We start from the raw sequence: 23618 nt of genomic DNA, 5'->3' as shown, positions 1-23618 counted from the left end.
TCGAAAAATTACTTCCGAGTTTGGTTTTTAACAAACAAAAGTTTCAACAATTAATACTCTTTTTTTTCAGGTTTTAAATAAACTATAAAAGGGAAAGCAAACATTTGTAATTTATTAAAAAAAAATATTTATTATCTAAAAAATAAATAGGTAACATTTGAACAGTTCTCTTAAATATTATCTAATCTATCAGTCTTAAATATATTTACAATATATCACATTCTTATTTATATTTACAGTTTAATAAACAATTTAATCTACTTCTTCTATGGTTGGTCCTTGTGATGACGTTTGACCAAATCCTCCAGCTTGCCTTCCACAGCTGCTACCAGGCATGTTCGCCCCTCCATAGTTGTTATTTTGAGAGGCTCCAGAGTTGTACAATTTGGCCATGATGGGACTGCAAACGGACGTGAGCTGCTTCTGTTTGTCCTCGAATTCTTCCTTCTCGGCCAGAGTGTTGGAGTCCAGCCATTTCAGAGCTGCGTCACATTCCCGCTCCACCGTCGATTTGTCCTCCGAACTCAGTTTGTCTCCGCACTCTTGAACCGCCTGTTTCAGTTGGAAAATGTAGGCTTCCAGCTGATTGCGCGATGCGACTTTTTGTTTCTGTTTCTCGTCCTCTTCCTTGTATTGTTCTGCTTCGGACAACATGCGATCGATGTCGGCCTGAGACAGTCTGCCTTTGTCGTTTTTGATGGTGATGTTGCGGGAATTGCCGGAGCTGGTGTCCTTGGCGGAGACGTTCAGAATACCGTTGGCGTCGAGATCGAAAGTGACCTCGACTTTGGGTACTCCCCTTGGCGCCGGTGGAATGCCGGTCAAGTCGAAGTTGCCCAAAAGGTTGTTATCTTTGGTCATCGCTCTTTCGCCTTCGAATACTTGAATGGTTACAGCGGGCTGGTTGTCGGAATACGTGGTGAATGTTTGCGTCTGTTTGCACGGGATTCTTGCATTTCTTTCGATGATCTTGGTCATTACACCACCGGCAGTTTCGATACCCAAAGACAAGGGAGTTACGTCGACTAAGAGGACGTCTTGGATCTTGGAATCCTGAGCTCCACTGAGAACTGCCGCTTGGACTGCTGCACCGTAAGCAACCGCTTCGTCTGGGTTGATTGAAAGATTCAGTTGCTTTCCGTTGAAGTAGTTCTGGAGCAGTTGTTGAATTTTCGGGATCCTTGTGGAACCACCCACCAGAACGATGTCGTGAATAGAGCCTTTGTCCATTTTGGCGTCTTTTAAGGCTTTTTCGACGGGCTGAAGTGTTCCTCTGAACAGATCTGCGTTCAGTTCTTCGAATCTGGCTCTGGATATTTTTGTGTAGAAATCGATTCCTTCGAAAAGTGCGTCGATTTCAATGCTAGCTTCTGTACTCGATGATAAAGTACGTTTCGCTCTTTCAGCTGCAGTCCTTAATCTTCTGATAGCTCTTGGGTTGGATTTCAGGTCCTTCCTGTATTTTCTTTTGAATTCTTCAGTAAGGTGGTTCACTAGTCTGTTGTCGAAGTCTTCACCTCCAAGATGGGTGTCACCAGCGGTGGCTCTTACTTCGAACAAAGATCCTTCGTCGATTGTTAGGATGGAAACGTCGAATGTGCCTCCTCCCAGATCGAAAATTAGCACATTTCTTTCTCCTTTGAGGTTCTTGTCCAAGCCATAAGCCAACGCGGCAGCAGTGGGTTCGTTGATGATCCTCAACACGTTCAATCCTGCTATTACACCGGCATCTTTTGTAGCTTGTCTCTGAGAATCGTTGAAATATGCGGGAACTGTGATTACCGCGTCTTTTACGGGCATTCCCAAATATGCTTCTGCCGTTTCCTTCATTTTCGTAAGAACCATCGAACTGACTTCCTCTGGAGCAAACTGTTTCTGTTCCCCTTTGAACTCGACCTGTAATTTTGGTTTTCCTCCACTATTAATCACTTTGAAGGGCCAGTGTTTGATGTCTTCCTGGATTTTGGGGTCGTCGAATTTGCGTCCGATCAACCTTTTAGCGTCGAAGATGGTGTTCGAGGGGTTCATGGCGACCTGGTTCTTCGCAGCATCTCCAATAAGACGTTCGGTGTCGGTGAACGCCACATAACTCGGTGTTGTTCTGTTCCCTTGGTCGTTGGCGATGATTTCGACTTTTCCTTGTTGCCACACACCCACGCAGGAGTATGTGGTTCCCAAGTCGATACCGATTGCTGGACCTTGTACCATTTTGTGTAACTTCACTTGTTTTCACTAACTGAACAGTAATAATAACTTTTCACTTGGAAAATCGCTTTGTAAATTCGCTCGGAATCGCTTTGTATTTAGCTTTCGCTTCACTGTCGTGATTCAAATTTGACTGGTTAGCGCGCCGCGGCGATCGGCTTTTATACAGACCCGAGCGGTCCATCGAACGCTCCCGAGTGTTCTAGAACGCGTGGATCGCACTGGTCGATGCGCCCGGGAAACAACCTTCCTACGGCTTCCATAACATTCGAGAACAATACTATATTTATCTTTTAACTACGCCGTTAGAGTGAAACAGCAATAACGGCAACGTTCTGGAATTCATCGACGTATACAGTGAGCCAAAAATGTTATCTTCATGTATAATGAAAATATTGAATGTTTTATTATCAAAAATATGAGACTGAGAGCTCACTAAATAACATTTTATTTGGAAAAATAAGAAATAATTAATGACTTTATTAACGAATTTAATTTATTATGTATATGTTTATTGGTATAATCCCCTTTTTCAATATTTTGATATATTATTTAACAAAATATGTACAAACAATAATTATTAAATATTCTGTGGAATTCACACAACAATTAAACCTTTTATTAAAATTTATAAACTAAAATTTGTTGCAGTTCTAGGAAGAAAAGAAAATGTATTTCTATACAGTATGTACCCGGATTGTCTTTACAAGAGGAAAAACTTTTTATTATTAATATTTTGAGAAAAATGCATTTTTCATAAAAAATATTTCGCTTATTCTAAAATGGTTAATCCCGTTTATACTTTTCCAAATTTCCATACCGTTTTAGAGAAAATTAAAAAGCATGAAAAAAAAAAGAGTTTTTCCTATTGTAAGTTCTTTTACATAGATTTTTCTTTGTGTTTTTGTTGCTTTCGAAGATATATGTACCTCCTGAAATGTTAAGCAAAGTTTTTTACTAAAATACCCCTGAAGAATTGATTTCCGTTAGTGTTTACAAAAAAAAAACTATTTTATTTTGTAGATTTTCTTCTAGTAGCAAAGCACCAAGATGTCTTTTTTGAAAGAATATTTTATAGTTTCCATTATATATTTTTTAAATAAATAGTACCATTGTAGGTATTTCTTGATTATTAAAAATACACAGTTACAATAATATGTGATATATTAATTAAAAATAATGCTTTAACAAGTATATTAAACAGAGTCCATTTCACTAATCCAAAAAGTAGCAAAATAAGCGTTCGGCATTTAACGTTTTATGTAAAACTAGCTAGGTATTTTTACACAAATGAAGAAGGAAATTAAAGATAAAGGATTATACTATATCCCTATTGTAGCGCATTTTTAGACAACTTCATTATTTTTAAAATTTTGATGGTCAAACATCAACAAAATATTCCTTATGTTTGGACTAAAGTTTCTCGAAAATAAAGACATAATATAAAATTCCGTTACAATACGAAAATAGATTGAAATTTTGTGATTACAGTGATAGATAATTTATATGGTTTTGTAACAAATTGCTGGCTATTTTATGGCAAACGCTGAAGCTCTGCAAACCTTAATCAAAGCAGGTCATTGGTAGGACCCTTGTCTATATGTAGGACTAATAGACTCTTAAACGAATTATTAAAATTAACATTTCGTTGGGACACAGTGTATATGTACATCGAGAAACATAGAGAAATAAGCTGCGTTCTAGAACTTCAAAGATAAATCGATATTATACTCTCTATTGTATGCAACCAGTGAAACGATTATGCGAATTTCAACAGAGTACTCCAGAATACTCCAGAATATTCTTATATTAAAAATATGATTTAAAGCGATTTAATGTGAAAAAAAAAATGCAAAAACTCTATTTTTATATGTATATTATAAATATATTACAATAATAACTATAAAACAAACAAGTATATAACAAAACTCAGTCTAAAAATTAAACAATTTCCTCGCTCTTTCAGATTTATCTTTCTTTTTCTTATCCGCCGGACTAAAGGTCGTGTTTAGCCTTAGTTTTTTTAGGACATTGGGTGTACCTTCAGCTGCTTTCCGTTTTTTATTCTATAAAAATAATTAGAAAAATATACAAAAAAACTAAAAAAATGCATAAAATATATTGTTACTTACAGCAGCCGAAGATACTGATACTTCCAAAGATGAAACGCTTTGAAAGACAAAATTTTTAGTGGTTTTAGAAGAACTGACATTTATTTCTGCACTGACTTTAGTGTATTCTGCTAATCTTTGAAGAACTTGATCGCCTCTACTCAAAAATGACCCTCTTTTACTCTAAAACAATAACAAAAACGAATAAAGTCAGTTTTACTGAAGCCTTTAATTATTAGTATAAAAATATTATGAATAACGTTCTATAGCGGAATCGTTCTATATATCTCTTCAATCTCATTTTAACTAAGTGGATTTGTCACTAGTCCATATCAAAAATACTATGTCATATCTACAGAGTGTTTCAAAAAACATGTGCCATCTCTCGTGGGGAGATTCCTCACGTAAAAATAAGATTTATTTTTCATATCAACATAGGTCCGATTCTGCTTTGTTTCGTAGTTACAGGGTGTTAAAGTCTTAATAATCTTTCGATTAATTAAAATTTTCTTCCAAGTACTTTTAGAGATTTGAATGAAATTTTGAGGGTAAAAGTTACTATAAATGCTACATATTTTAATGATAAAAAAGTATCGACGAGTTCATCAGGGACGTGCATATGGGTTATCACTGGAATATTTTTCGAAAAAAAAAAAACATGTGCGCCACTGGCTTTTTTTCTTTTGATAGCAAAATTGTATAGACCGTTTAATGCCAATTAAAAATTGTATCTTAGTATTTTGTCTCGAGGAATCTCCCTTCGAGAGATGACACATGTTTTTTGAAACACCCTGTATAAAAAGACACTTACCAATAGGGGAAAGGGAGTTTTAGGAGCGGTATTTTCTGTTGAATCCACTTCCGATTTCTCATTGGGTGTACTATTTTGTGAGTTGAGACTCTGGCTTCTTTCCAGAACTTTTTGACCGATTTTCAGGAACTGGCTGTGATTGACTAGATCATCCTGAATATCTTCGGTTTTCTTCAATTTTTCCTTCAAAAACATCTCTCTTTCGTGTCTTTTTTTCCTCCATTGTTCCTCACTTTCCTCCTCATCCATATAGATTTCTTCCTCTCCTTTTTCACCGTCTCTTTGGTCATCAGTTAAATCTAACAAAAAATGTAATATACAAAATACCATGTGAATGCGATAAATTTTACATTGGTGAAACATCTTTTAAAATGTTCGAATTAAAAAACATAAAGATTATTAAAGAAAGGGAGATTTTCACAAATCTAAGATTTGTCAGCATTGGGACACAGGGCACAGAATAAATTTTAATAACGCGAAAATTATAATGAAAGAAGCTAAAAGAAAAATAAAAGAGGCTTTTTTAATACAATCTAATAAAAATAAGTCAAGTCCTAAAGCTGTTTTTAAAGGTTCTGCATAATCGAATCCGAAGAAAATGTGAGTTAGACATAAGTGAACAGCAAATGGGATTTCGCGAGGGACTGGGGACGAGAGGAGCCCTGTTTGCGCTATCGGTGCTTTTGCAGAAGTGCAGAGATCAACGAAAGGAGGTACACCTATGCTTCATAGACTACACGAAGGCATTCGACTGCGTCAACCACAGGGAATTGCTGAGCATCCTTGAAAGAAGAGGCCTGGATACCCAAGACCTGAAAATTATCCAAAAGCTATACGAATAACAAGTAGCGACAGTAAAACTACAGGACACTGAAACAACAGCAATACCTATCAAGCGTGGAGTTAGGCAAGGATGCGTATTGAGCCCTATGCTCTTCAATATGTACTCCGAACTAATATTTCGAAATGCGCTTGAGGGATCAGAAGACGGCATAAAAGTGAATGGCAGGCTGATTAACAACATGAGATATGCTGATGATACCGTCGTTATTGCAGACACCACTGAGGGCCTGCAAAGACTTCTTGATAGACTGTCCTCGGTGGGCGACTCAATGGGTCTCAGGATAAATACAAACAAAACAAAAGTCATGGTGATAAATAGAGATGCAAGACAGGCAACGGAGGTAGTCGTAGGTGGGACACCAATAGCAAGAGTCTCAAAGTTTAGATATTTGGGCAGTTGGATTAGTGAAGACCTAAACCCAGACATTGAGATCAGAGCTCGAATTGAGATGGCTAGATCAAACTTCCTAAAATTGCGGAACCTACTGTGCGATAAACGTCTCAACATCCATATAAAAGACAACTTCGTCAAGTGCTACGTACTTTCCACACTTCTCTACGGGGTTGAGTCGTGGACACTCAAAGTAAGCGCAATGAATAAGTTGGAAGCATTTGAGATGTGGGTATATCGCAGAATGCTGAGAATACCATGGACTGACCGTGTCTCGAATGAACGAGTTCTAAACCAAATGAACAAGGACCGAGAACTCCTCGACATAATAAAAAAGAGGAAAGCAGCCTATTTGGGCCATATCATGAGACATAGCAAGTATGAATTCCTTCAGCTCATCATCGAGGGTAAAATTGAGGGAAAGCGCGGACCCGGACGACGGCAATGCTCCTGGCTGAAGAACATCAGAGATTGGACAGGCCTGGACTCACATACTTTGCTGAGAAGAGCGAAAAATAGAGAGGAATTTGCCATGGTTGTTGCCGATCTTCACTGAAAGGAGAAGGCACTTTAAGAAGAAGAAGAATAAAAATAAATGTATTGCTCATGCATCTGTAGATGTTAGTAATGTATGGCAATCGCTTCTTTGATTTTAAAGAACATAACATAAATAAACATAACATACGTAAAAATTAAAAATAATCAAACAGAAAGTTTGGGGCTTTTTGGTTTTACCTTATTAAGTAATTGATATCATGTAGTAACTGTTAATTTTGAAGTTTAACTTGGATATAATGTCATTTTAACAGAACGTCAACGGTTTTTGTAGACGTATCTGTTTTAAAAAACTAAAGTGTTCTCGAATAGTTGAATTTAAATAGTTTTTTTCTTTTTTCTTTGTATTTTTTTTTGCTTCCGACGACGGAAAGAGATAAACTTTCCGAAACGTTAAGCGTTTTTTTGTTCGTTAGGCAAATTTGTATATCTGTAAACCTAACTTCTGACAAGTAGTTTCCGTTTGGATTAACGCAGAAGTGTTTACAAAAAATAACTATTTTATTTTGTAGATTTTCTTGCAGTGGAGAAATACCAATATAGGATTTTTTGGAGAGATGAATCCGCCACATAGGTATGGACATTTTTTAACAAAAAAAAAATAACAGGATTTCTTAAAAAAATATTAATAATAAAAAATTATATCCTGAGATCAAAACAACGTCAGATGTTTATTACATTTGGTCTGACCTTACTTTATTACAAATATTGTAACTGCAAATTGTACGGGGGCTTCAAAATTTAATGTCATAATTATTAAAATTTTAAGTGACTTTCTTGTTATTTTAGATGCCGAACTTTGAAAGTATTTTAATTCAAATTCTGTAACTTTTTAATGGTTTCAATATACACAAAAGTATTTTTTGTACGTATTTTACCTATATTTTTCCATTTAAATTGTCTTTGTCTCCCTGTACCATGCAATTCTCCATCTTCCAGCAATAATTCTTGGAGCATTTTTACTTCTCTGGTATCATCATCTAACATTCTTCGCCTGAAATTTATAGTATTTTTTTTTTGTAATTATATAGTTTATACCTATATTAATTCTGTAATTATTCCCTAATAATTCTTTATACTGCAATATATTGATATACAATTTAGAAAGAATAAGTATAGAAAGTTTTCAAAAACAGACCTATTTAAAAAAAAATGTTTTTAATGAGCAGATTATGTTTTGGAGTATCTTTATTTATATATTAATAATAGTGTCTTCATTTAAGTACAAGATGACCCAAAAAAACGGCGTCAGCGATGGCTATGAAATGAAGATCGCTGTTTTTTTATGTAAAATTATATGGGGAATGTCATCGATGTTCATCGCCAAGCCAACTGAACGCCATTTTTTTTCGATATTTTTTTAAATATAATCGGTCTGTTAGAAATTAATCTCAAATTCCTTTTTAAAGGCCACTATGATGTCGTTTTTTTCGATCGTATAGTCATTTAGTTTAAATAATAACAGTTTTTTTATATTATTCTTTATTTTATAAAAATACATATTTTGAGAATATAATATTTTGGAAAATCTTGATGAATTAAATCTCGATAGTGAATTTATGTTTATTCAAAAATGGGTTCATACATATTTTTTATATTTGATTTAAGACAAAACAAATTATAAGAGCATAGACAAGCACTATAGAGAATAAATATATGTGTAAAAAAACACATCCTATTAAACGTAATTAAATTACATAAAAATATCTCAATCAAAAAATAAAACAGCTGTTCCACAATATTCCACAAATAATATTGCTGTGTTCTAGATTTTCTAGAACGTTGTATACTTATCTCGACACTTACGATTAAAAGAAATACAACAGCGTACATTCTAGAACGCAGTAGAAGGCGTTGGAAAGGTCAGTCATCGACCTAAAGCCGACGTAAAATTATTCCAGTACGTTACCGCTATTTCTGTTTCACTCTATCCGTATAGTTTAACAAAGGATAAACAGAGCATTGTTCTCGAACGCTATCGAAGCCGGTGGAAGGTTGTTTCCCGGGCGCATCGACCAGTGCGATCCACGCGTTCTAGAACACTCGGGAGCGTTCGATGGCCCGCTCGGGTCTGTATAAAAGCCGAACGCCGCGGCGCGCTAACCAGTCAAATTTGAATCAAGACAGTGAAGCGAAAGCTAAACACAAAGCGATTCCGAGCGAATTTACAAAGCGATTTTCAAGTGAAAAGTTATTATTACCGTTCAGTTAGTGAAAACAAGTGAAGTTATACAAAAATGGTACAAGCTCCAGCAATCGGTATCGACTTGGGAACCACATACTCCTGCGTAGGTGTGTGGCAACAAGGAAAAGTAGAAATCATCGCCAACGACCAAGGAAACAGAACAACACCGAGTTATGTGGCGTTCACCGACACCGAACGTCTTATAGGAGATGCTGCGAAGAACCAGGTCGCCATGAACCCCTCTAACACCATCTTCGACGCCAAGAGATTGATAGGACGCAAATTCGACGACCCCAAAATACAGGAAGACATCAAACATTGGCCATTTAAAGTGGTTAATAGTGGAGGAAAACCAAAACTACAAGTCGAGTTCAAAGGGGAACAGAAACAGTTTGCTCCAGAGGAAGTCAGTTCGATGGTTCTCACAAAAATGAAGGAAACGGCAGAAGCTTATTTGGGAATGTCCGTAAAAGACGCGGTAATCACAGTTCCTGCATATTTCAACGATTCTCAGAGACAAGCTACAAAAGATGCCGGTGTAATAGCGGGATTGAACGTGTTAAGGATCATCAACGAACCCACGGCTGCCGCTTTGGCTTATGGCTTGGACAAGAACCTCAAAGGAGAAAGAAATGTGCACATTTTCGATCTAGGAGGAGGCACATTCGACGTTTCCATCCTAACAATCGACGAAGGATCTCTGTTCGAAGTAAGAGCCACCGCAGGTGACACCCATCTCGGAGGTGAAGACTTTGACAACAGACTAGTAAACCACCTCACCGAGGAATTCAAAAGAAAATACAGGAAGGACTTGAAATCCAACCCAAGAGCTATCAGAAGATTAAGGACTGCAGCTGAAAGAGCGAAACGTACTCTATCATCCAGTACAGAAGCTAGCATTGAAATCGACGCACTTTTCGAAGGAATCGATTTCTACACAAAAATATCCAGAGCTAGATTTGAAGAACTGAACGCAGACTTATTCAGAGGAACACTACAACCCGTCGAAAAAGCCTTAAAAGATGCTAAAATGGACAAAGGTTCTATTCACGACATCGTTTTGGTGGGTGGTTCCACAAGGATCCCGAAAATTCAACAACTCCTCCAGAATTACTTCAATGGAAAACAACTGAACCTTTCAATTAACCCAGACGAAGCGGTTGCTTACGGTGCAGCAGTCCAAGCGGCAGTTCTCAGTGGAGCTCAAGATTCCAAGATCCAAGACGTCCTCTTAGTCGACGTAACTCCATTGTCTTTGGGTATTGAAACTGCCGGTGGTGTAATGACCAAGATCATCGAAAGAAATGCAAGAATCCCGTGCAAACAGACGCAAACATTCACCACGTATTCCGACAACCAGCCCGCTGTAACCATTCAAGTGTTCGAAGGCGAAAGAGCGATGACCAAAGACAACAACCTTTTGGGCAACTTCGATTTGACCGGTATTCCACCGGCGCCTAGGGGAGTACCCAAGGTCGAGGTCACTTTCGATCTCGACGCCAACGGTATTCTGAACGTCTCCGCCAAGGACACCAGCTCCGGCAACTCCCGCAACATCACCATCAAAAACGACAAAGGCAGACTGTCTCAGGCCGACATCGATCGCATGTTGTCCGAAGCAGAACAATACAAAGAAGAGGACGAGAAACAGAAACAAAAAGTCGCATCGCGCAATCAGCTGGAAGCCTACATTTTCCAACTGAAACAGGCGGTTCAAGAGTGCGGAGACAAACTGAGTTCGGAGGATAAATCGACGGTAGAACGGGAATGTGAAGCAGCTCTGAAATGGCTGGACTCCAACACTCTAGCCGAGAAGGAAGAATTCGAGGACAAACAGAAGCAGCTCACGTCCGTTTGCAGTCCCATCATGGCCAAATTGTACAACTCTGGAGCCTCCCAAAATAACAACAACTATGGAGGAGCCAACATGCCTGGTAGCAGCTGTGGAAGACAAGCTGGAGGATTTGGTCAAACGTCATCACAAGGACCAACGATAGAAGAAGTAGATTAAATTAATACACATCCTGTATTTAAAATATTCTGTGACTGTATATACTATGTATATAAATATTTATTATGTACAAAAAAAGAAGACTGATTTTAAAATATTAATAAATTATTGTTAGATTTATTTATTTTTTAGATTATACAATAAATAAATGTTGAAATAAAAAAATACCATTGACTTTTATTTTTAAAAAACCTTATCCTGAGATTTCATAAAATAATAATTTAATTAAATAAAGACAAAATAAACCAAATATTTTTGTTAAAAAAAACATATAGGAAAAAACATCCACATATACTAAAATTAAAAAAAGTTGTTTTAACAACAATATGTTAAGTAAAAAGGCTTTTAAAAAGGTACGTATAGATGTTTATTTTATTATTTTAGTTTTATTAAACTTCTGAAGTATAAGACCATTAAAAAAATCAGTATTAGTTGAAATATACAAATAAAAAATAAATATATCGCATGCACTACTTACATATGGATCTTTTCCAGGTCTTCCTTCATTTTTTCGTCATCAAATTTCTCGGTATCTCCCAATTCAATCTCCAATTTATCCAAATCCCTCTCATCCTCATCTTCACTGCCCCATTCCGATTCAGAAAGCTCTGCCTCTTCGTCAAGGAAATCCCCAAGCTTCATGTTTTGTTGCTTTTTCACCCCTTCAAATAAAAATTATACATAATATTAACACAAAAAATTATGTATAAAAAATAAAACCTTCTTCATCTAGATCAACCTCGTTTTCTTCAGAATCGTATCCGACGTTGTCAACGTTATCTTCATTCTCGTCCAAATCTTCGTCGTGTAAGTCAATTTCCTCGTCGTCATTTTCTTCATTATCTGAACTTTCATCATCTAAATTTAATGTATATGGTAAGTCAACTATTAAACTTTCAAAAATTTAAAGGTATAGCCGGACTAATATAGGAAATCGATTTTTTGACTCGCACTCAGCGGATCAATTTGATGCCGAATCAAAATAATTCTCCTAAATTTCTAGCTCTTTAACTGAAACGGTTTTCGAGATTTTCAAAAAACCTGTTTTTTCAATTTTATTTTTATTTTTATAGTAAAATTCAAAATTAATCTATACCAGAGTACCTAAACCGCCGAGTAGCGACAGTCCCGTTTTCAATTTTCTTTGCGGCTGCGCGAAATAAGTAGGTTATCTGTCATACGAAAAAGCGAAGTTGCCACTGTTGCCATTTATCAAATATCTCTATATACTTTATTTCAAGTATACCTCAGGCAACGAATCGTTTTTTTAATTATTTATTAGCAGTAAGATATTTTATACATTCAAATTTAGAAATAAGGATAAAACAAAACAAAAAAGATATGTATAAAACTTTATAATTAATTCCACTTCAAATTGTGAGCAGTGTATACCATGTTTATAGGACCACTTCATAAGTTGAGCAGTTAAATACGTAGTCTATCTGTCAAACACGTCAAAAGAGAGAGAAAGAAAATTTGGTCCCACCACATCAAAAGAGCCGACGGTTTCTGTCGCTACTCGGCGATCTACGTACTCTGTCTATACTAATATATAAAATCCATAAGTGACTGACATACTGATTAATTACGATCCTGCTCAAACCACTCAACGTAAGAAACTCAATTTTGGCATACAGGTTGATTCTAGGGTGTAGAGGTTCGATAAGAAGGGATTTTTCGAAATTCCAGTTCCAAGGGGGTGAAACCACCCCTCAAATATTACAATATTTTTTTATTTAAAAAACGGTCAAGTTTCCGAAAAAACGCTTAAACACGTAGATTTTATTTTGTTTTTTTTACATATTTTAAGATTTTTTAAAAATGTATACAGGGTGTTTCGAAAAATCTGGTCATTGATTAATCACGATCCTGCTTAAAGCGCTTCACGTAAAAAGCTGATTTTTGGAAAACAGATTGACTTTAGGGCGTAGTGGTTCGATAAGAAGGGATTTTTCGAAACTCGAATTCTAAGGGGGTGAAACTATCCCTCAAATATTAAAATATTTTTTATTTAAAAACCGTTGAGTTTTTCGGAAAAACTCTTAAACACGTATATTTTATTTTGTTGTTTTACATATTTTAAGATTTTTTATAAATTTTTACAGGGTGTTTCATAAAATATGACCATTGAGTAATCACGATTCTGCTTAAACTGCTTGACGTTTAAAGCTGATTTTTGGTAACCGGATTGACTGTGGGGTGTAAAGGTTCGATAAGGAGGGGTTTCTCGAATCTCAAATTCCAAGAGGGTGAAAACGCCCCTCATATATTACAAATTTTTGTTATTTATAAAACGGTTAGTCTTTCGGGAAAACGCTTGGACAAGCATAATTTATTTGGTTTCTTTACATATTTTGAAATTTTTTAAAAAATCATACAGGGTGTTCCAAAAAGTTGGGTAATTTCTTAACCACGATTCTGCTTAAACTGCTTGACGTAAAAAGCTTATTTTTGGCAAACAAATTTTTCGAAAATCAAATTCCAACGAGATGAAACTACCCCTCAAATATTACCAAGTTATATAATAATATCGCCATATTGTTTTTTCTCATGCTGACATAAATGTGAGAAAATTTTATCCAGTTTGTATGTTAATGGAAATTCTTGCTTTGCTTTATCATCACCATTACAAATGATTAATTCGACGCGAACGAAGTCGCGGGTCGCGGGTACACGCTAGTCTATTTATAATCTTCTATTACACCAGAGGTACTGCAAAAAATGAAATACCTGAAAACTGTATTCTTCTGCTATTTCTCTTTTTCTTCCTAGATGAAACGTCATTATTGTCATTCTCACTTCCATCTTCATTGTCTGAGTCTATCACACCTCCACCAACAATCTCTTGTGTTTCTTTTTCAACAGTAACACGTTGAGATGTAGGTAAAACAGGCGATTCGAATTTTTTCTTAAAATTTTCGAGCTCTTCCTCGTCAAGAAGTTGAGATATAATCATGTCTTGGTCGGAACCTACCAAAAGAAATATGTTTTATAGAAAAATAATGTAATGTGCTGTACAGGATGTCCCAAATGCGAAGTTGACTATTAGTATCCCTGAAATTATAAGGGATACAAATTATAGCAAAGATGCTCAATTTTATAACCAAAAATATTCCGTTTTGAAAATTAAAAATATTCAAATATTTCCCAAGATATTCGAAAAAAATCTAGTAATTGTAAAATCGATTTTAAATTCACTTGGTTTTATTTTCTCAAATTTAGGACACCCTGTATAATCGAAAAAAAAAACAGCGTCATAGCAGCTTTCGAAATGGCATCTTTTGGTATGGTAATAACTTCGGTGTCTAATGCATGAAAAAATGTATTTAGGCTCCTTCTTTACTGTTTTTATTCAATGAAACTACGTATAGTGATCTGTCAGACATAATTAATCGTCGATGGTCATTTCAAAGGTTACTGTGACGGCGTTTTTTTTTCAATTTATACAGTTTATGGGCCATTAATTCATACCTAAGGCTTTTATTTCTTCGTTTTGTGTAGCGGTGAAGCTCTCAATTGTAGGTTCTGGCTGAGTCACACCTGTGAACTCACCAGAACATATACCAAGTAAATCTTGAGTGTTTGGAGGCTCCTCAGTTACTGTAGAAGTTTGTGATTCGGTGGTTTGTTTCGATTCGTTGCTTGAAGAAGTATCTTGAGTTGTTGTTTGGTCACTGAACGTATCTACTGAACTCTTATAGAATAATAAAATAATTATTAATAGAATCCCAGAAAAATAGTATCATAAAAGTTTTGAAAATCTTGATATTGCATTCTCCGCCGGTGCTGCCACCGCATGCAGTATGCGTTATTTGTATAATGTTTTGTATTATCGTTTGTTTGTTTGTTTGTGTACTTTGTTTGTTTACTTTCTTTGTTTAGTTTACCTTTGTCTACAAATTGTAAAATTTTTTGACAATAAAGGCATTTATTTATTTATTTATTTTATAATCTTATAATTAAACAGAAAAAAACATCAAGAAAAAAAGATAAAATATAATAAAAATAAAAATAGAGTTGTTAGTGTTTTAAATCTAAAAAGTAATTTATTATAAATATACTTACCTGAGAACTAATAACGTCAGAATGAAACAGCTTTCTTTGGGGCATTCCGTCTCTTTCATTTTTTGGCGAACTTAGTACCCCCCCAGGTACTTTAAAAGGCGACACAATATCTTTTGACTAAATTCAACTCAATTTAATACAAAATTAACTTATTTTTGACGTAAATACTACCTTTGTAGCTGAAGCCAAATTCTGGATACTTGTCAGAAATGAAATTGGTGTCAAAAAATCTGTAATGGATTTTGATTGGCTCATCGGTTGTCTTAGAGGCGTTTTTGTTTGGTTTGGTTGATGGGGAGGTATAAAATCATCTTCATCAGCTAGAAAAAAATTATAAAACTAGCAAAAATTCTTATAAAAAAATTATAATAGAACTTTACTTGCAGTTACTGTGGAATCTAGGTGCTCTGTTAAGTTTTGCTTTTGGGTTTGATTAGGTTCATGGAAACTGTCATCGTCAGAATCATCTTCAAACTGCACAATTCTCTTCAGTATTTTCTTTTTAACTTCACAACCTTCTGGAGGTTCTTCATTAATTTTTGCATCATTTGAATTATTTGAATCTTCACTGTTATCTTCCCCATTATCTTCATTGTCTGAATCTTCTTCTTCATTGTCATCTTCTGCATTTTCATTCAGTACATTTTCTTCAAAACCTTCTTTATTTGATGGTTCATCATTTTCTTCAGCTTCGCTTTCTTCAGCCTGTTATAAAGATTTTTTTAAACTAGGTACATTAAAAAAATAATCAGGGTAAATAGAAAAAAATCAATAAAAGTCATCAACTTATAACGAATGTACGTTACAATGCTGCCATGACTACTTTTTTGCTTTAACTATTGAGAAGTTTCAATGGTTTCATTACCAAGAAGGTACAGAGAGTCCCAAATAAATAAAAAATATCAAAGTTGTATTTTTTAGATGGTACACCCTGTATATTATCACATTTTTAGTTTCTACGTTCAAAATAAAGGTAAATTTGATTAATGTTTAGCGCATCGTTCTTACCGTTTTTGAAATATTTATGATTTTGTAAAACTGCAGTAACTATTTTAATGCTTCATTTCTCTGAGCGTGTTTAAGTTTTTAAAACCAAATATTGTACTGAAGTTTTTCTATTTACTCAATGTTGTGTTGCAATAATAAAAATAATACTATCTTATACAGAGTGTCTAAAATTTTACTTTAAATAATTACTATCTTATGGCAATAACTTAATCTTCAAGTTTTCGTAGAAACTGCATTTCCTGATAATTTAGACCTCATTTACAATATACCCATGAAATATTGACATTTTAGAGTTTTTTTTAAAGCAACAAATGTACAAAACTGTACAGGGTGGGCCAAATTGGACGCTTTTAAAGTGAAACATCCTTTTCTATAGGATATAGACGAAAACTAGTATCACTCCCTGTAGCTCATTTTTTATCAAAAACATGATGGTGAAAACCGCACATCGATATCTGTTAGCGTTCCGAAGTTACGGGGTGTTTTTCAAAAATGTGCATTTTTAACTTTTTTGCTATAGAAAATTTTGTATTTTTATGAAAACATTCCTAAAGCACCTTTTTACGTAGAATTTAATGGTTTAAGTATAATTTTTTAAAATTAATAATTTAAGAGTTATCAACAGAAAAATTGATTTTTTATTTGGGACACCCTGTAAATTTTAAATTAACCGAAAAGAACTTAAAATTATCTTTCCAAAAGTATAGCACACTTGAAATTTTTTAAAGTCTCCTTCAAAATACAGAATTTTTAAAAGTTCGCCACTTTTAACCAGTAGGCTTTGAACCCCTTACTGATGATCTGCCCCTAATGGAACTAAAAATATTTCAAAAACGGTAAGATTAAAGTGCGGTTAACCTTAATCAAATTTACCTTTATTTTAATCGTAGAAACTAAAAATGTAAAAATATACAGAGCGTTCCATTTAAAAAATACAACTATGATATTTTAAACTTTTTATTTATTTAGGACACTCTGTACCTTTTGTGTGTTGCTACAATTTAACAACCCTGTATACTTACCTCTTCATCCAAGAATTCAGACTTCTTCTTTGGTTTGTCCTTCATTTCAACATCATTCTCATCAATTTCATCCTCTGAATATTCTTCATCGGTCATTTCTACATCCTCTTCATCTTCATCGTCCAAAATGTCATATTCATCCACAATTTGCTCCTTGTTACCTAAAATTTATGTAACTAACAATATTAACTAAAATATTTTTGTAGTTTCTTCATACTTTCATCGATTTCTTCGGTCTTGCCCATTCCTTTGGCAGCCTTTTGTTGCCAAATCTGCGATTTCCTTTCTGCCATCTGGTTTTGGAGGTCTTCCTTCAATTTCATTAGTCTTGCCCCTGGTTTTTCTTCAAGTGTTATGTCTTTGTCATCTTCATCTACGTTGACAGCGACTGTTTCTTTGTGTATATCACCACCAGTTTCAACAGTGACAATACTGAAACAATTGTTGATTAGAATTTACATACTTTCGGAATTGTTGGGCCACCCTGTAGTTTACAGGGTTGTTCACCACATACGACACGGAGTATTGAAGCTAAACGATTAGATTTTTACAAATTGTAAGTTTTGGGTTCGTTGAAGGACTATTAGAGCTACAATTTAAAAATATTTTTACAAGATACAGAGTGTCCCAAATAAATAAAAAATATCAAAGTTGTATTTTTTTAAATGAAACACCCTGTATGTTATTACATTTTTAGTTTCTACGATTAAAATAAAGATAAATTTGATTAAGGTTTATTACACTTAAACCTTACCGTTTTTGAAATATTTTCAATTTTGTGAAATTGCAGTATAAATTTAAAGGCTTCATTTCTCCGAGGGTATCAAAGTTTTGAACACTAAATATTTACTGAAGTTTATTTATTGATCAGTAATTGTGTTGCAATAATAAAAATTGTACTACCTTATCCAGAGTGTCTAAAAATTTATTTTAAATAATTACTAGCTCTAAACGGCAATAACTTGTTTAATTTAAATGGAATACCCTGTATATTTTAAGAGAATCAGATGCACAATTTAATTGTCTATCAAATTGTATTATGCCATTTTTTACCTATCTCTTCCAAGTTTCCGTAGAAAATGCATTTTGTTGTAATTTAGATTATTTTTAAAGATGTACCAAATTTTTAAAGAGTACAGATACTAATGTTGTCGATATAGTTCGTTTATTTCATTAAAAAATAAAAAAAACTGTTGTAAATATTTGTTAAAGAGGACCAATTAATATGATTCCAGTATTCAAACTATATTAATTGTCTGTTTGCGTTGATTAATAATAATTGTTCCAAATACTAAAGAACTGAATTTTGTATATGTATTAGACAGTGTAGTAAAAAGTACCACCTTAAACTTCCTTAAAATTGATATTTCATTTTTTGACAAATGATTATTTATAACAACAGAGACGTTCATTTTCATAACATTATTATATTGATTTCTGATTCAAATCCACATTTATTTAGAATAATTTATTAACGAACACAATTAAGTATGTAATTAATTAGTATTTGGGCGGAAATACTGGTGGTATATTTAATTAATGGTATACTCTCTATAAAGATTTAAATTATTTTCTTTTTGCATACAAATGGACTAGTAATATTATCGTTTTGCTAAAAACGATAATATTATTAGCCTGTACATTTTGTACATTTGTTGTTTTAAAAACAATCTAAAATGTCAATATTCCATGGGTATATTGATAAATGAGGTCTAAATTATAAGAAAATGCATTTTCTACGAAAACTTGAAGGGATAGATAAAAAGTGGTATAATACAATTTGATAGACAATTAAATTGTGCATCTGATTCTCCTAAAATATACAGGGCGTTCCATTTAAATTAAACAAGTTATTGCCATTTAAAGCTAGCAATTATTTAAAATAAATTTTTAGACACTCTGTACGAGGTAGTATTATTTTTATTATTGCAACACAATAACTGATCAATAAATAAACTTCAGTAAATATTTAGTATTAAAAACTTTGATACCCTTGGAGAAATGAAGCCTTAAAATGTTTACTGCAATTTCACAAAATTGAAAATATTTCAAAAACGGTAAGGTTTAAGTGTAATAAACCTTAATCAAATTTACCTTTATTTTAATTGTAGGAACTAAAAATGTAATAATATACAGGGTGTTCCATTTAAAAAAATTAAACTTTGATATTTTTTATTTATTTCGGACACTCTGTATCTTGTAAAAATGTTTTTTAATTGTAGCTCTAATAGTCCTTCAACGAACCCAAAACTTACAATTTATAAAAATCTAATCGTTTAGTTACAATACTCCTTGTCGTATGTGGTGAACAACCCTGTATATGTATATTTTTTTTATTTATTTATTAATATCTCTGAAATTATCGAAATATATGTACGCATATCTTAGGATTATGTAAAGTGATCTGAAAGGAAGCCAACAATGCAATAATATACAGGATGTTCCGTTTAAAAAAATCAACGCGATCCACTCACACTTTTTTGAGCCGCCCTATACACTATAGAAGTTAAAATATTTTCCTGAAATACATTTTCTTACATACTTTAGTTTTGCACTTAAATAATTTCTCAAGTTCTTTTATTCTAGGAGGTCCAGAAAAGTCTTACCTCATCTGAAGTTTATGCTTAGGAACATATTTCTTGGTTGAAACATGTTTAGCAAACCTTTCCATCAACTGAAACACCTCCTTTGGCTTGGTCACTCCACTATCCAAATCTATAACATGATTTGGATCACCACTCAACTTTGGTTTAAAATTAACCAATTTTTCTTTTAAAATCTCCATTTTGGATTTAACCACGTTCGACTCATTATTGTCTTCATTATGTGCCTCAATTTCTCTATCCAAATCAGTAAAAGTAAACTGTCTAGACGCCCGAACATTCACTTGGTCATCTAAATTTTCTTTTAAAGCTTCAGCATTGTTTTCTGAAGATTCATTACTAGGTTTTTCATTGATAGATTCTTTATTAATGCCATCAATTGCATGAGAGTTACTTTCTAGCAAGTATTGTTTTTCAGGACTTTGACCTATATCATCTAAATTAAATTTGTAACTCTCACTTTCCATTGTATTAAGCTCTTGTTCAGGCTCCTCTAAGTTAGAATCTTTGTCATTATAATTATTTTCTACATTATTATCGGTTTCTAAAACATTATCAATTTCCATTGGTTCAATTATATCCTTTTCAATAACATCGTTAGTAACTTGTTCTAAAAAAATATATAGAAAAATCAGTCAAACAAAATACCGGCTGATCGAATAAAAACGGCGTCAGCGATGGCTATGAAATGAAGATCGCTGTCATTTTATATGTAAAATTATATGGGAAATGTCATTGATCGTCATTTCCAAGCCAACTGGAGGCCGTTTTTTTTTCAATCATACGGTATAAAGATGACCAAAAATATTTGTATATCTGGCTTTCTCTTTGAGATTTAAACAATATTTTTATTATTTTGTCTTACATTTTGAGAATATCATCGATTGTCATTTCCAGGCCAATTTGACGCCATTTCTTTCAAAAGGAACACTCTATTTTTTAATCATAAATCAATACAGTCGAATTTTTTCGTTTTTTTTTGTTTAAAATAATTTTCTTTCTTTAAAATAACTATAATTTTCTTTAAAAATCTAAATCCATTGACATTAATAAAAAATTTAAAAAAATACCGTATGATCAAAAAAAAACGGCGTCCAGTTGGCTTGGAAATGACGATCGATGACATTTCCCATATAAAATGACAGCGATCTTCATTTCATAGCCATCGCTGATCATACGGTATTATTTTTTAATATAATCTACATACATATATAAAATGCTAATGTTTATCTGTGTCGTCTCTACTGAAGTAACGACTTGCTCTAGAAAGTAGCTTTTTTACTAAAAGATAGCTAATTAGCTCTTTTAAAAACTGTCGTCGCCGGATTTTTTGTTTTTCATTTAATTAAAAAAAAAATAAAAAGTATTTTCTTTTCTGATGTCGTGGCGGATGCGCCAGGCTTCAACTAGTAAATTAATAATTATTAATTTTAAAAATGTCTAATCATAAAATATAATTATGAAAGTGACTAAATTTAAAATTTGGTATGATCGAAAAAAAAAAAACACGGCTTAGAAATAACAATCAATGCATTTTTATGTAGAATTATATGATTAAAATATAGATCGCCATTTCTAATGAACTTTTTGGCCGTTTTTTTCATATACTGTACTTAAAAAATCAATAATTTGCAATTTTAAAATTTTGATATGTTTTCAATATGCTGAAAATTTAGTCCCAAACTGGTCAATTTTAAAATCTACTTAGTCTAGTTTGTGAAAATATTCTAATAAAGTTTGTTAAAATTGTGAAAATCTCAAATAAAAACCTGAGATATGGAGCTTTTTGAACTCACCAGTGCTTTTATCTATATTTTCCAGGATATTATCGGTACCACAATCATTTACATGTTCTAAACTTTCAGATAGTAAAATTTCATCTTCATTGTCTATATTATTTACAAAAAAAACATCAAACATTTGTGAAATAAAATAAATACAAAAAAAATATCTTGACTTACCGGTATTCTTCTCAGTTATAATATCTTCTTGGCCTTTATGAATACCATCTTCATTTAAAGCTTCTGTATTTTCTTTATTGTCACTCTCTATATTATTTATTTTGTCCTCTGTATTTTCATTTAGAGAAATATCTTCAGTTAACATATCTCTATCACCCTCAGGTTTGTCATTTTCCTTGTTCTCATCATTGTTAACACTTTGAGACACTGACTCCCCTTCGTTTTCACCATCAGACTCACTTTCCGACTTATAAAACTCTCTAACTTCCTTTTCGCGTATTTTTAACTGTTTTCTATAAACAAAAAACATAAATTCATACTAAAAAAGTTTGATAAAACAACCTAGACTTACGACACTAATTCTAGCTGTTCTGTAGACATTTTTATAGCAACCGAAGGTGGAGCTTTCCCAATTATAGAAGTAGCAGTGGCAAGTTTGGGACGTCTGGCCAAGAATTCCTTTAGACTTCTGGGTTTCGGTTTGTGATAGGGTAAAGAAACGTTTTTTTCCCTTAACATTCTTTGTGATTCTGACTGGATTTCTTTTCTTAATTCAGCAGCTTCCTTAGGAGTCATAGGTTTAGGATCGTCAGAAACTTTATTTTGGACCTTTGGTTTCTTTGTATTAATTCTACTTTTCTTTGGTTCATTATTATGCTGGGTTTGCTCAATCATATCCTCTTCAGATGGATCATTTGGGGGTGATACATCATCGTTAACTGTATATTCCTCTTCACTGTCTGAATCACACAAAGTAGCTAATCTAGATTTCTAAAAAAAATATTTGTCTAAAAATTATATACCTAGATGTAGATTTTAAGAAAATAATTACAATCACATTACTACTGTTTTCTGGAACTATTTCTCCTTTTGAATCAGTAGTATAAATGACTGGTTCACTGTTATTTTCATCACTAATTCTTGTTTCTGAAGTGATTTCTTCTGTTTCACTGTCACTATCAATTTGAATAATATGCCTTTTTCTTGGTAAAATACTAGTTGTATTATTTTCAATATTATTGTCTGGAATTATCTCGTCTTTTGAGTCAGTTCTGTATATTACTGGTTCACTGTTATTTTTTGTTTGCAAGACTGTTTCTTCTGTTTCGCTATCACTCTCAATTCGACTGATATGTTTTCTCTTTGATTTATTATTTGTTGTGACATCTTCTTCATCGTCACTGCTTAAAATATCCTTTCTATTGTCATTATTCTCATCTTCACTATTATTGTCTTCGGTGTCTTTATGTCCATAATCTTCTTTTGGCTCCCCTAATTTATTATTCACTATATTACATTCACTATTATTTGAAATATCAGACTCTGCTGTATTTATGTCTACGGTATCAGTTTCGTCACTTGCTAAAATGTCTTCATTATTCTTATTTGTATTTAGTTGAATTTCGTGATCAGAAATATGTTCATCATGTTCTACATTTTCAAACGCTTCATTATTTGTATTCTTATCACATATATTATGCTCATCACTTGGTATATTAACTTCAGCCATTTTAATGTAAATATAAAGCACTAATAAACCCGTACATTCATTTATAAATATATAATTTATTTAATAAACTTTATAAACAAACTAACTACGTTTCGTGTTTCGTTTCCCGCTTAAATTCTATTTTCTTAGGTTAGGTTTCTTGAACAGTTGTCAAAACATTTATTTGGTGTATTTTTAGTTGCATACCCTTTTAATAAGAAATAAATCCCTGGTTTTTGTTGAATTTTAAATTATAGGCACGCTCCTTTGCGCGCTCAGTCATTTTTTATTAAGTTTGTATAAAAATTAATTAATTTATTATAACAATATTTATTATAATTCATTGTAATGCAATAAG

General features: G+C 33.2%; 3 protein-coding genes across 3 annotated transcripts; 1 reads left to right on the top strand and 2 right to left on the bottom strand.

Annotated features, from left to right (window-relative positions):
* Positions 1–149: 149 nt before the first annotated feature.
* Positions 150–2338, bottom strand: LOC115888062 (heat shock protein 68-like). The gene has a single exon (XM_030907632.1). It carries the CDS (start codon positions 2206–2208, stop codon positions 253–255), a length of 1956 nt encoding a protein of 651 aa, XP_030763492.1. The 5' UTR covers positions 2209–2338; the 3' UTR covers positions 150–252.
* Positions 2339–4133: 1795 nt separating this feature from the next.
* LOC115888083 (claspin-like) lies at positions 4134–23384 on the bottom strand. The gene is made up of 18 exons (XM_030907658.1): positions 22604–23384; positions 22124–22542; positions 21772–22064; positions 21607–21699; positions 19814–20420; positions 17425–17639; positions 17208–17368; positions 15558–15882; positions 15349–15497; positions 15178–15294; positions 14584–14806; positions 13843–14082; positions 11833–11970; positions 11591–11774; positions 7795–7910; positions 5128–5426; positions 4338–4499; positions 4134–4271 (listed from the first exon to the last, which is right to left on the bottom strand). The coding sequence occupies exons 1-18, from the start codon at positions 23279–23281 to the stop codon at positions 4140–4142; spliced, it is 4551 nt and encodes a 1516-aa protein (XP_030763518.1). The 5' UTR covers positions 23282–23384; the 3' UTR covers positions 4134–4139.
* On the top strand, positions 9039–11214 carry LOC115888084 (heat shock protein 68-like). The gene has a single exon (XM_030907659.1). The coding sequence runs from the start codon at positions 9154–9156 to the stop codon at positions 11110–11112; it is 1959 nt and encodes a 652-aa protein (XP_030763519.1). The 5' UTR covers positions 9039–9153; the 3' UTR covers positions 11113–11214.
* Positions 23385–23618: the final 234 nt, after the last annotated feature.

This window comes from Sitophilus oryzae, unplaced genomic scaffold, assembly GCF_002938485.1.
Source record: "Sitophilus oryzae breed Bouriz unplaced genomic scaffold, Soryzae_2.0 scaffold_682_pilon_pilon, whole genome shotgun sequence".
Taxonomy (NCBI): Eukaryota; Metazoa; Arthropoda; class Insecta; order Coleoptera; family Curculionidae; genus Sitophilus; species Sitophilus oryzae.
The sequence above is the reverse complement of the archived record's forward strand: the minus strand, read 5'-3'. Positions and strand labels throughout refer to the sequence as shown.